We start from the raw sequence: 18,009 nt of genomic DNA, 5'->3' as shown, positions 1-18,009 counted from the left end.
TTAGTTTTCAGAAATTGCAGTATTATGTTCTCACTTTCATATGACCAGCGATTAGTCACCTCCTCATATTCTACAACATGTTCTACCCTTATTTCAGTGTACCATGGTATTGCTATAAATCGTTCAGCATCCCACTGTTCCCATATAATACCATGATTACTATCTTTTACAGCACAGAATTGTGCTTTTCCTATTCTTCTCTTAACCCTAGATTGCTTCTTATATACTTGATCATCAAGGTATACTGGTTCCGAGATCTTACCAAACTGTACCTTGTGATATATAGCCTGTCTGCCTACAGTATAGTTTCAGTTAGATCGTAATCTGGGTTTTCTAACAGGAGGTGCACTACTGGATGATTAGGGACTACCACACAGTGAAACTCTGACACGCTCCTTACACTGTTGTCTTCCTCTATGCCTATATATCTTGGCACCAACAAAAGTCATTTAGAGATTTTTCCTTCAGCCTGAACCTAGGCCTCTGCCATTTTTCTATTCTTATTTACTATACTATGTTAAGTTTTCACTAATTTATGATCTCCCACCTTCTCTATAGGTTGCCAAATGCAAGATCATCAAACACCCTTTCTCTTTAAATCATCCTCGACATAAGTAATATCTATAAACCTTTACAGTTGGAATGTCCCTTCTCTCAGTGTTCCGAGGTGGTTCTGGTAATGGTACACATATGAGATCAAATACTCTTTGGACTAGGAGCTGATATATGAGCCCAACTGAGAATGGTGTACTAGGTATTCTTTGCACCTTACAGGAGTTATACAATTCTATAAAACGATTTATATTAGATAGAGGTGATTGTGGGGGAATCAACTGGTACACCTGCATCTAAAGGTTTATACAATATAGTCTGTGCACACACACATTTCATCACTATGCACTCATATATGCTTTACACAGACCCATTTGCAAACCTATATGTCCCCTTTTCAATCCAGTCTTTATATTCTACAAAAAATGCTAAATATGTTCCTTAACTTTTAGTTTGTAATTTACTAGCTTCTTTTAAGGAGGGTCATGGAACTGATCCGTCCCAAAAGCTGGCCTCCCCACCTTCACAGACTACACAAAACCTCTGCTGAAGCTTTGATTTAACAGGTGTTCTGCTTACCTTGTCCTAAGTTTGGCCAAAGTTGCCTGGTCTGGATGGCCTAGCTGGTCCCGTCTGTCGGGGTCCAGGGTACCTGTTAAACCCTCCTGACTGGCTCGCCAAACTATAAAAGCAGTTAAGTTGGAAACATTCCTTTGAGATTCTGGTCCATGTTGACATGATTGCATCATGCAATTCCTGTAGATTTGTCATGGTTGCAAATCTTCCATTCTAACACGTCCCCCGGGTGTTCTATTGGAAGATCCAATGGAAAGATACAATGGGAATGAGTGAGAAGGCCACTGAAGAACATAGAACTCACTGTCATGTTCATGAAACAAGGTTGAGAAGACTTTTGACTTGGTCCATTATCATGCTGGAAGTAGCCATAAGAAGCTTGGTAAATTGTGGCCGTGAAGGGATGCACATGATCAGCCACAATACTCAAATAGGCTGTGGCATTCAAGTGATGATTGATTCGTATTAACGGGCCCAAAGTGTGCCAAGAAAACATTCCCCACACTACTAAACCACCTCCACCAGCCTGCACTGTCGACACAAGGCAGGCTGGGTCCATGGATTCATTCTATTGGCACCAAATGCAGATGCTACCATCTGTGTGCCTCAGCAAGAACAATTGCATTGAATGAAATGCTTTCGTGACACCAATTTGAATAAACAATGCAAAATTAAAATAAATAAACAAATAAAGCTTTTCATTTGACTTACCTTTGTATTCAATTTATGCCAGTGATTTACATGGTTGTTGTGATCTAATTTCTTTTGCATTTTTCTTCAGATAATGCCTCTCCTAATCTGATAATAAAAGGTAAGACATGTTTTGGTTATATATATTTTTTCCAGATATATTACATATTATTATTATTATTATTACTACAATATCAGTTAATATAATAAGAAAACAGTAATTTATTTCTAAATTGGAGCAGTTTCGGGGTTGGTATTGTAGATTAAAAATCCCTCAGAAGATTCTTAAAGGCATAAAGAGATAAAACTGACTTTTTACTATCCATTTGAATGGACATTTTTCATCCCGCTTTCATATGTGGTGCATATTTGCCAGTTTCATATGTGGAGAATATTTAAAACTGTATATATTGTTTTTATGTGGATGGGAAAAAATCATGTTTTTGAAAATGCTGACATCACGGCATGACGGTGGTCATGGTTGTGGTTTTACATAGGACTCTATTTATCTATTTATCATGGTTGCTGAGCAGGTTGTTCACTTATGGTCTGTAATTTCCCATTTGACTACGTGTTTAATTTCATGTTGTTTTATTATTGCACCCCTGTGTGAAAGCACCAGAATTTGAATGTACCACTCAGGTGGCACAAACCATACTGTGAATGGAGATTTTTGACAAGACCTAGCTGGTGGGACATTTTCCAATCTGAGATTTTTGTGGCTGGAAAGTTCATTTCATCATCTAAAATTCCTGAATTCATTCTCTGTTTGCTAAGCAAAATAGAGAGTTACTGTATAGCAAAGTAGCAGCACTGTGAATTCTTCTTCTGTACGCTTAGTGACTAGGTGTAGAATTGCTGATCCCATTATCCACAATATATTGTGGTATTTTTGGGACTCCTGCTTGTGTGGTAAATGATTAGGGTCTCTGGAATCTGGGGACAGCATCGGTTTTGTATTCTCTGCCACAGTGTTGCTCATCTCAGAGAGTTAGTTGCCAGAATGGATGCACAGTGATGCAAGTTGGGAGTTAGAGATGATCCAAGTGCCACAGGTCAGTAAGGCTCTTAACAAATGGGCATGGACTATGAAGGATGTGCAGAGTAGAAAGCCAGATGGATGGTCTAGATTCAGACATGGTTCACCTGAATGCTATTAGGCTTAAGCATAAGCCATGACAGAGAGTGCTCATGCCTGTTGGTGGAATGTTATGAAGCCAATTTCCCCATCTGTTCCTCATCTGACGAGGATGAGGATGCTATATATGTGACTGTGACTGGAAAACTACATTAAATGGCCAAAAAATGTGGACAACTGAACATCTCACCTACTGTATATGAGCTTGTTTGACATCCCATTCCAGAACCATGGGCATTAATATGGAGTGCTGTCATGTAGATCTTGGAAGTAGGTTCAACCTGCAGCTAACTGCAAATACCACAGACCGAAATATATCTCTATTCCAATGAGAAGGGCAGGAGTTTCACATTCTCTGCAAGCAATCCTGTTAGTAAGGAGAGGACAAAGGGCACATCAGCCTGTTAGAATTTAGATCTGCCCAGCTGGCCCTCAAGTTCTTCTTACCTTTTTCTGTGACATAAAAAACATTTTTAAAAAACATTAAAAAAAAAAAAAAAAACATTCTCCATCCCACATACCTCCACAAGTGGGCTCAGCAGCAGTTAGACTCATACAGAGTGCCTTAGCCACCAGTTCAGTGCAAGGGTGTAGAGTTCTCACTGTCAAAAAAGCTCATATGGCAAGGAGAGTGGCATTTTTGCACTGGGATGATGCAGCAGATCTGGGAAATTCACCCAACAAGCCTGTTTGCCAATGCTGAGTATGGCTCTCCATACTGGAGCTGAACAATGGCCCAGGAGGAGGCTACCAGCCTACTATACATGTTCCCATATCTGTCATTGATTCTGCCCACACTACATAGCATTCAGCAATCAAACTGCTTCCAGTACTGCTCTTCCACTACTGTTCTAGACTCGTGGTTGGAACATCCTGGAAATATCTTTCATCTTAAAGATTTAGATTGCACATATCACCGGCTAACTGCATCCATGGATTTGAAACAGTGACAAACACTGTAACAAACAGAGACCATTATAATTACATGCATGTATTTCCTGCTCCAACGTTGACAAATTTTTCTTTAGAAGAAACTGCCAGGAAGATTCTTTTATAGTACCTAGACCACCAAGCATAGTTAAAACAATGTAGTTGCTTTGATTGGCAAACACACACACAGCAGCACAAACAAAGGCTTGGCAGTTAGCCACAGAACTAGGCTAACAGTAGAATGGTAACCAACTCTGCAACTTTGCCAGCTCTACATCTTTCCCATGCACCTGGCATAGCTCCTTTTGCTGAAGCTTCAAACAGCCTCATAACTTGATGTAGTCTCTGCTGTTGTGCACCTGTCCTATTGTCATGACCCCAGCTGGCTGACTGAACAATTCTTGTTGTAGGACTTTGCCAACTGTTGGTTCTGTTCAACATGCTCTCATTCATTCATTCATTCATTCCACTTTTCCTGGTGGTGGGTCATGGTGGCAGCAGGCTTAGAAGGTAATTCAAGACTTCTATGTCCCCAGATTGCAGCTCCTTCTGTGGGCTCCCCAGAAGTTCCCAGGCCAACTCTGATGACAATCAGTTCCAATGCCTTCTGACCTTGTTCTTTTGGTCACTACCTACAGCTCACAACTATGTGAGATTCGGGCATAGTTTGAACAGTAAACAGAAAGCTTCATCCATAAACTGAGCTCCTTAATGCTCACTGTTCTCATACAGAGATTAGAGACTCACATGACCCCTCACAAAGCTGTGCATGAGTTGGTCAAAGAGCTGGTCAACTGTCCTATGCCCTGGGGAGATCCTGCATTATTCCTCCTGAATTCTAGGCTGAACCACCTGACAAACACCCATTTCCAGAACAATGGAATAGACATTTCCTGGCTGAGGAGTGTAATTCCCCAATAATTGGAGCACACCATCTGATTCCCTTAAAAAATCACCACCATCATCATTTTCCAGTCCAAGGGCACTGACACAGATCTCCATGCAACATTGATCTTGTGCAGTGACTTCAACATTTTTGGCTGAAACTCAGCTATCCCTCCAGCCATGCCAACACAAAGGTGTCTTACAGAGTTGGGTATAATACGTTACTGTAATCTAATTACTTTTTCTGATAACGCAGTAATATAACACATTGCATTTTAAATTTATGTAATTTGATTACAGTTAATACTGTCAATAAAATTGTTACTTCATTACAAATTTATTGTTAAGAAAACAATGTTATGTAAAATGCATTTTTAAAATAAATCACGTTTTGCCCCATAGATTTTTTCTTTAGTCCCAAATAATTATCCACTTAGAGCGGTTTGTCACCATGTAACTGAACATCAGTAAAAGAAGATCGCCTGTAATTTTATATCTTCAGTGAACAGAGGAGACCAATCAGACAGGTTTATAGGAAAATACGGTGAAACACTCATGTCTTATTGGCTGACAGCTCTCAATTCTGCCAAACGCTAACTCACAATCAGTGTGAGGAAAAATGGATATATGCCGATTTTTTAAAAGCTGAAACAATAATATCCTCTCATGCTGATCAGGAAAACAAGATGTGTAAATGTCTATATGAGTTCCAGTTTATGTGAACATGATATGAGCAGAGCATAAGGAAAGATAATGTACTTTGCTTGGCACACAGCTAAACCTATACAATGATAGCTTAGCTGTGCCTCCCCTCGGCTAGCAACACCAAACTAGCCTAGTTAGAAAAGTGTTATATTTTATCGGTCAGGTAGTTCTACCAACAGTTACAACACCTGAGGCATGTTTTATGATAAATCCAACTTTTTCTGATCATGTCATACATTGACGCGCTCTAAAATTATTGAAACAACTGCAAGTTTCACTTTGTAGTTTATTTTGTAGGTTTGAGATGTTTTGAAAGTAACATGAAATTAAAGTAGTTAGTAATCTGATTAGTTTTTACATGCAGTAATCAGAAATGTAATCAGATTACAATTTTAAAGTAGTAATTAGTAATCTGTAGTGGATTACATTTTTTAAGTAATTTACCCAACACTGGTGTCTAACTGCCATAATAACCTGTGCCAAAGAGATGGACGGAGATTTCTGAAACTGCCTCATGAAGGGAGGTTTTGTTCACTGGTTTAAGGAGTTTTGCAAAATGCTCCTTCCAATGCTCAAAAATGTCACCAGTAAACAGAAAGCTTCATCCATAAACTGAGCTCCTTAATGCTCACTGTTCTCATACAGAGATTAGAGACTCACATGACCCCTCACAAAGCTGTGCATGAGTTGGTCAAAGAGCTGGTCAACTGTCCTATGCCCTGGGGAGATCCTGCATTATTCCTCCTGAATTCTAGGCTGAACCTCCTGACAAACACCCATTTCCAGAACAATGGAATAGACATTTCCTGGCTGAGGAGTGTAATTCCCCAATAATTGGAGCACACCATCTGATTCCCTTAAAAAAACACCACCATCATCATTTTCCAGTCCAAGGGCACTGACACAGATCTCCATGCAACATTGATCTTGTGCAGTGACTTCAACATTTTTGGCTGAAACTCAGCTATCCCTCCAGCCATGCCAACACAAAGGTGTCTAACAGAGTTGGGTATAATACGTTACTGTAATCTAATTACTTTTTCTGATAACGCAGTAATGTAACACATTGCATTTTAAATTTATGTAATTTGATTACAGTTAATACTGTTAATACAGTTAATCCAACTTTTTCTGTTCATGTCATACATTGACGCGCTCTAAAATTATTGAAACAACTGCGAGTTTCACTTTGTAGTTTATTTTGTAGGTTTGAGATGTTTTGAAAGTAACATGAAATTAAAGTAGTTAGTAATCTGATTAGTTTTTACATGCAGTAATCAGAAATGTAATCAGATTACAATTTTAAAGTAGTAATTAGTAATCTGTAGTGGATTACATTTTTTAAGTAATTTACCCAACACTGGTGTCTAACTGCCATAATAACCTGTGCCAAAGAGATGGACGGAGATTTCTGAAACTGCCTCATGAAGGGAGGTTTTGTTCACTGGTTTAAGGAGTTTTGCAAAATGCTCCTTCCAATGCTCAAAAATGTCACCAGTATAGGTCAACACTCCCTCCACACTCGTTTTGCAAAGCTTGTATATGGGCATGTCTTCCCCTTGTGAGGCACCGAATAGTTTGTCAGAACACTTTTGGGGCCAAGCAAGTCATTTTCCATGGCCTCTCCATACTTCTCCCACGCTCAAGCTTTAATTTCTGCACTGCTTTTTCCACAGCCCTTCTGATTCTCCAGTACCTCTCTCTTCAATCAGCACAGCCCTCCATTACAATTACTCAGAAGGCCCCTTTCTTCAATTTAGACTTTTAGTCCCTGACCTAGTGAACATGAGGATGCATCTTTTTTAAAATTTTTTTTTTTTTTATAGAGACTACAAATCACTTCTGTAAGTGTTAGGAAAAACTGCTCCTGTAAGAAGAACTGTTGTGTTTTCCTTGGTGATGTTGATCCCTGATATATCTTAGAGTAAGTAGAGTGAAGAAGAGCATGGGATGGAGTGATTTTAAAATACTAGATCTTTAAATGAGAGATTTGTTTCCAGAAGTGCTTAACTAGTGTACAGTCCCATATGGCATTTATGTAATCGTCTGTTGGATTTTGTGTGGACTGTATGATGTCTGATTCCCCATAGCAAATTTTATACAGCCTATGACCTGTGCAGTGAGTTCTATGGATTATTTTGTGTTGTGCAGACTAGTGTTATTGGCAGGACATGTAGAACGTGTTCTGTAAGGTCTGTGGCCCAAAATCTTCTCTGGGTGTGATTGCTAGGTCATCTTCCCATATTTTTTTTTACATGGTATAGTAGTTGCAGAGTTGAATTTGGATATTATTTCATATATTTTGGATAGGACTTTAGGTGGTGGTGAGATATTCAACAGTTCTGATACTAATGTGGGAGATCTAATGTGTTGTCTTTTAGGTTGATATTATAATGGATCTGAGTTGTAGAAATTCAAAGAAATGTTTATTTTGTAGTCCAGGCTTCTTGACTAGACATGGAAATGATTCAATTCAATTTCAATAAAATTTTATTTGTATAGGGCTTTTAACAATGGACATTGAAACAAAGGAACTTTACAGAAATATGTCAATTCAGGATATAACTTTTGAATTTATAAATGTATCCCTAAGCCAGAGGTGATGGTGGCAAGGAAAAACTCCCTGAGATGATATAAGGAAGAAACCTTGAGAGGAACCAGACTCAAAAGAGAACATCCACAGCTGGGTGACAGTGGATAGTGCAATTATAAATAATTCCATTCTAGAACTCTGTACTACATGGTGAAAAAGAGCAATTGTGTAAACTGGAATTCATTATATTGTAGTTTTCAACTGTTCCCTGATGGAGACTTGAGTGCAAAACTGTCTGTGGCAATTGCATTCCTAAAACTATCATAGCAATTGTAGTCCTAAGCAAATCTGTTTGTATCAATTGCAGTCCAAAGCCATCTTCATGGTTTTTAAGTGGTACCGTCCACAGTAATCTCATATATTTTTAGGCTGTCCATGTGGGGCCATATTCAGCAACAGCGAGTGATTTCAAAATGATGAGGGGGTGCACAGTGAGACTGTGTGAGCCCTGAATAATAATTTGAAGAGTTTTCCATAACATTCATTATTTGAGGCATCAACAAATAGTCTGTTTTTACAAATAGTCTGGAGTAGGTGTGGTGGATCACAAAAGTGCTTTAATATATAAATAATAATAATAATAATAATAATAATAATAATAATAATAATAATAATAACAACAGCAACAACAACAACAACAATAATAATAATAATAATAATAATATAATTTTATTGATACAATAAAATACTATAATATTTTATAATCAATGTAAAATTTTACTAGGGACCATTGCAGTGTGGATAGGAAAAGGATGATTTGATCATATCTTCTGGTTCTGGTAAGGACTCTGGCTGCTGCATTCTGGACTTACTGGAGTTTACAGTATTTATGCACCTAGTGTACAATTAGACTTTTTTACATTTAGGCATAAAACATAATCAGATTTTCACACAAGTCCTAAAAGTAGATAAAGAGAACCCAATTAAACAAATGTGAGGAAAATATTATACTTTATATAATTATATTATAATTATATATTGTGGAAAATGATCCAATATTACATATCTGTGAGTGGTAAAAGTATTTAAACCTTTACATTCAGTATCTGGCATGACCCTTGTGCAGCAATAACTGGCATTAAACATTTCCAGTAATTGTTGATCAGTCCTGCATGTTGGCTTGGAGGAATTTTAGCCCATTCCTCAGTACAGAACAGCTTGAACTCCAGGATGTTGGTGGGTTTCCTAACATGAACTGCTTGCTTCATGTAACATTTCTATTGAAATAAGGTCAGGACTATGACTTGGCCATTCCAAATCATTAACTTTATACTTCTTTAACCATTCTTTTGTTGAACGACTTGTGTGCTTAGGGTTGTTGTCTTTATGCATGACCCACTTTCTCTTGAGATTCAGTTCATGGTTAAATGTTCTGACATTTTTCTTTGCTATAATTTAGTATTAATTTTTCCATCAATTATGGCAAACCGTCCAGGCTCAGATGCAGCAAAACAGGCCCAAACCATGATACTAACACCAACATGTTTCATAGACTGGATAAGGTTGTTATGCTGGAATGCAGTGTTTTCCTTTCTTCAAACATACCGTTTGTAATTTAAACCAAAAAGTTCAATTTTGGTTTCATCCATCCACAAAACATTTTTCCAATAGCCTTCTGGCTTGTCCACATTGATCTTTAACAAACTGCAGATGGGCAGCAATGTTCTTTTTGGAGAGCAGTTGCTCTTTTTCTGTGGTCCTCAGAAATCTCCTTTGTTTGTGCCATAATAAACTTCCACAAACGTGTGGTAAAGACGAGACCCTAATTTCACCTTCAAATGAACAACTAATCCTAGAGGTTCACATACTTTTGCCACTCACATATATGTAGTATTGGAACATTTCCCTCAATAATTAAATGACCAAGTATAATATTTTGTCTCATTTGTTTAATTGGGTTCTCTTTCATTACTTTTAGGACTTATGTGAAAATCTAATGATGTTTTAGGTCACATTTATACAGATATATAGAATGTTTTACAGGTTTCACAAACTTTCAAGAATCACTGTAATATCACCATTGAATGGGCTTTCAATAGTTTTTAAAAATGTATTTACAATGATTAAACATCAATTTCCATCTGCAGTTTATGGCTTGGGAACATGTTTGTGTTGACAGTGACATTGACAATGTGGCTTTTTCTAAACAGGACCATGGATATAGACTTCTCTAGAGCTATTATTATTTTTATTTTTATTCAAGGTTCTGGGGACTTTTGAGGCTCAAAATCTCTTGAAAATTTACAAACAGGTTGGAATCCGCGGCCAAAGCTGGTACATGGGTGTGGCGGGGGGGCTCTACAGTGCCTTCTTGAACGCAATCTGAAATCTTGGATACATGCTAGCACATATATGTATGAAACTTGATACACATATAGGTCGCATCGGGCCGAACAACTTCCGTGCTATATGCCATTAACTCCGTCCAACAGGAATTTGGCTATTTAGGGTTGTTTGAAAAATGCATGCTCTGGAGTTTGACATACTCCTCCTAGGGAATTAATCTAATTAGCACCAAGCTCAGTCAGCATGAACTCAAGACATTGACAATGCAAAATTTTGAGCAGATTTTTGATATCTCGAACGGTTTGGCTGTGGCATTGAAACGAATTTATGGCGAGAAAATGGAAACAGGAAGTGTGTTATAACTTTTGCATACATTGACTGATTTGGATGAAACTTCAGCTGTATGTTCGTTGAAGGAGGCCGATCACATGGATGCAACAATTGTAAGTCAAAGTCATAGTGCCACCAACTGACAGCAGGAAGTGTGTAACTTTTAAAAATGCTTTGAAATCACCCTCTTATTTATTTATTTATTTATTTATTTATTTATTTATTTATTTATTACCAGATTTGCTTCAAACTTCGTCTGAATAATGTCAAAACACGGCAGATGTAGACTTGTGAAAGTATTCTTGATATCATAATTATTGTTGCCATGGCAATGCACCAAACTTTAATAATCTTCTTGGGTGTTTTTGAGGCTCTTACCATACTTCAAATTACATGAAACTCAACACACACATCAGAGTTGTCGGCCGTTAGACACTGGCAAAGCCTTAGAAATGGGTGTGGAGAGAGAGTGTGGGAGGGAGGGTTAGTTTTACCTACAGTCACCAAACTAGATATATTGTTCTCATCATGCTGGACAACTTTCTAATTTACAATCATAAGCTCCGACCAACAGGAAGTCAGCTATTTTGGTTTGAATGTGGGTTTTTTGAAAAATCAGGCTCTGAATTTTTAACTACCCCTTCTAGGGGATTTAAATGATTCACACCAAACTTTTTCAATATGATGCCAATCCATTGAAGGTGCTTAATTGTGAACAGATATTGGATATCTTGAACGGTGTTGCCATGGCGAGGAATTAATGTAATAATGAAAAAGGAAACAGGAAGAGTCTTGTATCTTCTAAAAAATAAATTATACAACATTTATTTTTGCATACAATAATACACATTAGAAATAAACACATTGTATTCTATTTTTCAATTTAAGAAGTATGTGTAAGTTACAAATAAGCAGATTAGTGATATCTGGTTGAAATGCTTGTCTTTAGGCGAGCATAATCAACATGTTAAAAGGTCTATAAATTGTGTTAGTTAGGGGATGAGCTGTGTTAGTTAGAGGAAAATTATTTGCTTGATGAAGGTTCACAGTTAATTCACACAGGTAAAAATACAGGAGACAAACCATTTTCAAAGCAGTTTTCAGACCTGAAGTTTATGGTGACATTTGTGTCTACTACAATGCTTACAATATAAATCCTGTTAAATACATAAAGACGTCTACAAAATGTTGCTTACTGTCGAACATTGTTCAGTCACTATCTCATGCTGACTTGAAGAGAATGGAGAACAGTGTACCTTTTCAGTCTTTCAGTCTTACTCATTGTTTCTGCTCATTGTATCACTTCCTTATCACAACTTTGCTACTGCACACTCAGTGGAGTCTGAAACAAAATTAATGTTGACTTTTTTCATACTTGCAGCTGAAGGTGATTCATATGCGACACAAAGCCCACCGGAGCAAACAAATAGCAGAAATGGCACTGTAGCCAGTTCTAATGCCACAGTGATGATAACCTCAGCAACCTCTACTTTTCTCCTTGTGGCCATGCTGGTTGGAGTGTACATCTGTTTCAGAAAACAGAAAAAGAAAAGCACACACAAAGGTTTGAACATTTTCCCTCACAAACTACCTGTTGTTGCTGTTCTACAGTCTGCTAATAGTATAATTTAAAGGACATATTTCAAGTCTCTTAAATTTAAATATTAACTTACTAGAATGATATGATACAAGGTACACAATAAGATATGCATTAAAAACACAAGTCATAGGTCCACTGATGATGTCTCCTTATTAATAAGAATAATTTGAACTCTACACAGTTTAATAGAATGCTGTAATAAGTTGCTATTGTCACTAATGTCTGGACCTAACAACAGTTTAGGCCCAGCTGTCAATGGGTGCAACAGAAAGTTAACAGAACAACAACAGAAATGTTCTTTATCATGTTTGTGTTTTTCTTGTTAAATAAATGCAAATTTTTTTTACATTAAATTTGTAGTGTATTTGTAAAATTGTAGTGTAGTAAGTATTTTACGTATCTAGTTCTACTAGACAGAATGAAGCATATACATGGATCAGCCATAACATTAAAACTACCTGCCTAATACTATATAGGTCCCACTTTTGCTGCCAAAACAGCTCTGACCCCTCAAGGCATGGACTTCACAAAACCTCTGAAGGCATGCTGAGGTATCTGGCACAAATATGTTAGCAGAAGATCCTTTAAGTTGCAAGGTGGGTCCTCCATGGATCGGACTTGTTTGTCCAGCACATCCCACAGATGCTTGATCAGATCATGATCTGGGGAATTTGGAGGCCAGTCAACACCTTGAACTCTTTGTCATGTTCCTCAAACCATTCCAGAACAATTTTTGCAGTGTGGCAGGGTGCATTATCTGGCTGAAAAAGACCACTGCCATTAGGGAATGCCATTGCCATGTAGGGGTATACTTGGTCAGCAACAATGTTTAGGTAGGTGGTATGTGTCAAAGTAACATCCACATAAATGCCAGGACTCAAGGTTTTCCAGCAGAACATTGCCTAGTACATCATATTCTTTCCCATGGCTTGCCTTCTTTCCATAGCACATCCTGGTACCATCTCTTCACCAGGTAAGTGATACATATGCATCCGGCTGTCCACATAATGTAAAAGAGAACATGATTCATCAGACCAGGCCACCTTCTTCCCTTGATCGATGGTCCAGTTAGCTCACGTGCCTATTGTAGACACTTTCTGCAGTGGACAGGGGTCAGCATGAGCACTCTGACTGGTCTGTAGCTGCGCAAACCCATACTCAGCAAGCTGTGATGCACTGTGTGTTCAGACTCCTTTATATCATAGCCAGCATTAAATTTTTCAACAGTGCTACAGTAGCTCTTTTGTGGGATCGGACCAGACAGGCTAGCCTTCGCTCCCCACGTGCATCAATGAGCCTTGGGAGCCCATGACCCTGTCGCCTGATCACTGGTTGTCCTTCCTTGGACCACTGTTGTTAGGTACTAACCACTACATACCGGAAAGACCCCACCTGCTGTTTTGAAGAAATTCTGACCCAGTCATCTTGCCATCACGATTTGGCATGACTGATCTGTTTTTTGTTAATTTAAATTGTGAAAATTACTACAAAATGTCAATTTTATGTGTCATTGAATAAAGTGTATCAGCTTTATTAATAGGCACTGTTTCAAAGAGGATCAAATGTTTGCTTGTCCAAATATGTCAAAAAAAAAAACAAAACAGCAATTTCCATGGGGTGTACTTATTTTTTCACGACCGTATGATTCAACATTATTTTATTTCAGATCCATTTCATGCACCATATTTAAGTAAGAGGAATATGTGCTTTTCATGTCCGATGAATATGCAAATGAATTGTGAATATAACCGGAATTGACTTCCATCAAATCGGCCATGCTGCTGTATTTTAATAGGATGTGAATTGCCAGTTAGTAATGGGAGGTTCACAATATTAGAATCAGGTGTGTTTGTTTTCACAGTTTGGCAGTTCAAACTGGTTCCTCATGGTTATTATCAAGAAGCTAACAGAGTTTATGTTTTAATTACATATAAAATAATGCTAAAGATTCCTCTTCCTTACACAGTTGAACTTGAGAATCCATATGAAGTTTTTGAAGAAATTGTACACAATGGTAAGTATTTTCACCAAATCCATTGCTAGATATACTGTATGGCCAAAAGTATGTGGACACCTTCCCTCTTCTTCTGTGCTTGTTGAACATCTGATTTCAAAACCATGGAGTATAGTATGGGGTTGGTCTCCTTGTTGTTGCTATAACAGCCTCCACTCTTTTGAGAACATTTTCCACTAGATTTTGGAGCATGGCTATGGGGATACCTAATCAGGCATGAGAGCATTAGTGAGATCAGACACTGATGTTGGGCGACCACCTCATGCAAAGTTGGTTCTCCGATTCATCCCAAATGTGTTCACTCGGGTTTAGGTCAGGGCTCTGTGCAGCCCACTCAAGATTTTTCACTCCAGCCTTGGCACACCATGGCTTTATGGACCTCAATTTGTGCACAGGGGCATTGTCATACTAGAACATGTTTGGGCCCATTAATTCCTGTTAAGGAAAATCTTAATGTTACAGCATACAAAGATATTCTAGGCAATTGTGTGGGTGTGATTGTCAGGTGTCCACATGCGTTTGCCCAAATAGTGTATGTGTTAAACTTTGCGTATGAATACAGTGCATCCATAAATTATTCACAGCGCTTCACTTTTCCCACATTTTGTTATGTTACAGCCTTATTCCAAAATGGATTAAATTTTTTATTTTCCTTAAAATTCTACAAACAATACCCCATAATGACAGCATGAAAGAAGTTTGTTTGAAATCTTTGCAAATTTATTAAAAATAAAAAACAAAAAAAAAGCACATTTATATAAGTATTCACAGCCTTTGCTCAATACTTTGTTGAAGCACCTTTGGCACCAATTACAGCCTCAAGTCTTTTTGAGCATGATGCTACAAGCTTGGCACACCTATTTTTGGGCAGTTTCTCCCATTCTTCTTTGCAGGACCTCTCAAGCTCCATCAGGTAGGATGGGGAGTGTTGGTGCACAGCTATTCTCAGATCTCTCCAGAGATGTTCAATCGGGTTCAAGTCTGGGCTCTGGCTGGGCCACTCAAGGACATTCACAGAGTTGTCCTGTAGCCACTCTTTTGTTATCTTGGCTGTGTGTTTAGGGTCATTGTCCTGTTGGAAGATGAACCTTTGCCCCAGTCTGAGGTCCAGAGCACTCTGGAGCAGGTTTTCATCAACGATATCTCTGTACATTGCTGCATTCATCTTTCCCTCGATCCTGACAAGTCTCCCAGTTCCTGCCGCTGAAAAACATCCCCATCGCATGATGCTGCCACCACCATGTTTCACTATAGGGATGGTATTGGCCAGGTGATGAGTGGTGCCTGGTTTCCTCCAGACATGACGCTTGCCATTCAGGCCAAAGAGTTCAATCTTTGTTCAATCTTTCGTCTGAGAATCCTTCAAGTACCTTTTGGCAAACTCCAGGTGGGCTGTCATGTGCCTTTTACTGAGGAGTGGCTTCCATCTGGCCACTCTACCATTCAGGCCTGATTGATGGAGTTCTGCAGAGATGGTTGTTCTTATGGAAGGTTCTCCTCTCTCCACAGAGACACGCTGGAGCTCTGTCAGAGTGACCATCGGGTTTTTGGTCACCTCCTTGACTAAGGCCCTTTTCCCCCGATTGCTCAGTTTGGCCGGGCGGCCAGCTCTAGGAAGAGTCCTGCTGGTTTCAGACTTTTTCCATTTACGGATGATGGAGGCCACTGTGCTCATTGGGACCTTCAATGCTGCATAAATGTTTATGTACCCTTCCCCAGATCTGTACCTCAATACAATCCTGTCTCTGAGGTCTCCAGACAATTCCTTGGACTTCATGGCTTGGTTTGTGCTCTGACATGCATTGTTAACTTTGGGACCTTATATAGACAGGTGTGTGCCTTTCCAAATCATGTCAACTGAATTTACCACAGGTGGACTCCAATCAAGTTGTAGAAACATCTCAAGGATGATCAGTGGAAACAGGATGCACCTGAGGTCAATTTTGAGTGTCATGGCAAAGGCTGTGAATACTTATGTAAATGTGCTTTTTTTTGTTTTTTATTTGTAATAAATTTGCAAAGATTTCAAACAAACGTCTTTCAAGTTGCCATTGTGGGATATTGTTTGTAAAATTTTAAGGAAAATAATGAATTTAATCCATTTTGGAATAAGGCTGTAAAATAACAAAATGTGGAAAAAGTGAAGCGCTGTGAATACTTTCCGGATGCACTGTATACTGAATGTATTTACCCATAGCAATACTATTGACAAAGAAATATTTCCTTTTAAAATATTTTCAGATTTTTCCATAAATATTCCTTTTCTCCCCAGATATTTTCCAATATTCTTCAGTTCAGTTTCAACCTGCAAGCTCATATACTTGTAAGTTTTTGTGCATATCATTTTACCTTTAGCTTCACATGAACATTAATATTGTCATGTATAATTCAATGAAGAGTATACAATGCATTACATTTATTAGTGCTGAAAAAACAATATACTCAATTTGACGGGCAGATTAAGTGGAATTAAGATTATAATTACTTGCCATGGTCACTTGGCAGCATTGACAAGTTAAAGCTGTCATTGTGTTTGCAGTGCAAAATGTGACTGAAAGAATGAAAATAATGGTTAATTTTACTTGGTTATTTTATATAAGGGTCGTCAGTTCATACATCATACACAGATAAAGTAGTGCAATTAGATTACATTTATTTGAATGACAGTGAGAGAGAGAGAGAGAAAGAGAGAGTTGTAACTGTATGTTCCTATGGTTACAGTTGTTTATAGGCAGGGCATTCATTTAGAACAGTGATTAAACTGAATGGCACTATTTGTGCATTAAACAGTTTTACCGCACACTGTGGTATAGACATACTGTGGTATAATATAAAAGATTATATCAATTTTCACTAACTGAATTAATGATCAATTGTCTCCCAACAGTTAACAAATGAGAAGAGCCATTCGGACGTCTCAAAATCCCATTCTGTTCCCTAAACACGGCCATGTCTGTTCAAGACTTTTTTTTGCTGCTGATGTAATTATCTTTTTTCCCCCCTTCATTTACTCACTGTTTATATATATATATATATATATATATATATATATATATATATATATATATATATATATATATATATATATATATTCAAAAACATACCAAATATGTCTAAAAAAGTGCATTTTCATTGTCTAAATAAAATTAAATACCTGATTGTAAGCTTAAATATCAATGAATGTTGTGATTATATATTGTGTGTCGCATTACATTATAGGCTATAAATGTTATCACTATTACGCAAATGAAGAAAAATCCTAATGGTGTGCATTTTTAATCTGACAAATAAACTCAACTTTGTCAACTAAAGTAAATTCATTATCAAAAACGACTAGTTTGTTTGTACTCAAAATTCATGGGATCTTGCAAAGTCTGACTGTCCTTATTTTGTGCTTCGCTTCCCATAATAAGAACCTCTTTTTTTTTTTATTTAACTACAGAAAAATGTTTATTGATGTCACCTGTGCAGTCAAACACTGTTTATATCTGTAAGCATTTGGTGCTAAGAATATATTATGCTAGGTATCATCTGTTTTTTACATTACGTCTAAGAGCATTTCCGAGCCAATCACTTTAAAACAGAAGATATTGCTATTAGTATAGCGGACTGGTGGCACAATAGTCATTAATAAAAATATTGCAAACTCGTTACATTTGGCAGCCCAGAGAAATTCAGATGGGTTGTGAGATTAATATTTAAAAAAAAAA

At 37.7% G+C, this 18,009-nt stretch overlaps 1 protein-coding gene across 7 annotated transcripts in view; it reads left to right on the top strand.

The window, feature by feature from the left end:
- LOC108256723 (uncharacterized) overlaps nucleotides 1-18,009 on the top strand; it is a 46,325-nt gene that overhangs the window by 25,352 nt on the left and 2,964 nt on the right. For 4 of the 7 annotated variants that reach the window (XM_053674934.1, XM_053674935.1, XM_017453884.3 and 1 more), the window contains 5 exons: nucleotides 1,910-1,939; nucleotides 12,067-12,249; nucleotides 14,252-14,299; nucleotides 16,572-16,622; nucleotides 17,187-17,335. In XM_053674934.1, the coding sequence (XP_053530909.1) occupies nucleotides 1,910-1,939; nucleotides 12,067-12,249; nucleotides 14,252-14,299; nucleotides 16,572-16,622; nucleotides 17,187-17,197 (323 nt within the window). In that variant the 3' untranslated portion in view covers nucleotides 17,198-17,335. Of the gene's footprint in view, nucleotides 1-1,909; nucleotides 1,940-12,066; nucleotides 12,250-13,231; nucleotides 14,300-16,571; nucleotides 16,623-17,186; nucleotides 17,337-18,009 lie in introns of those variants that run through there. The other 3 variants (XR_008393313.1, XR_008393314.1, XR_008393315.1) reach the window with 3 other exon arrangements.

The sequence above is a fragment of the Ictalurus punctatus genome, chromosome 23 (assembly GCF_001660625.3).
Source record: "Ictalurus punctatus breed USDA103 chromosome 23, Coco_2.0, whole genome shotgun sequence".
Lineage (NCBI taxonomy): Eukaryota > Metazoa > Chordata > Actinopteri > Siluriformes > Ictaluridae > Ictalurus > Ictalurus punctatus.
This window is presented reverse-complemented; position numbering and strand designations above follow the sequence as displayed.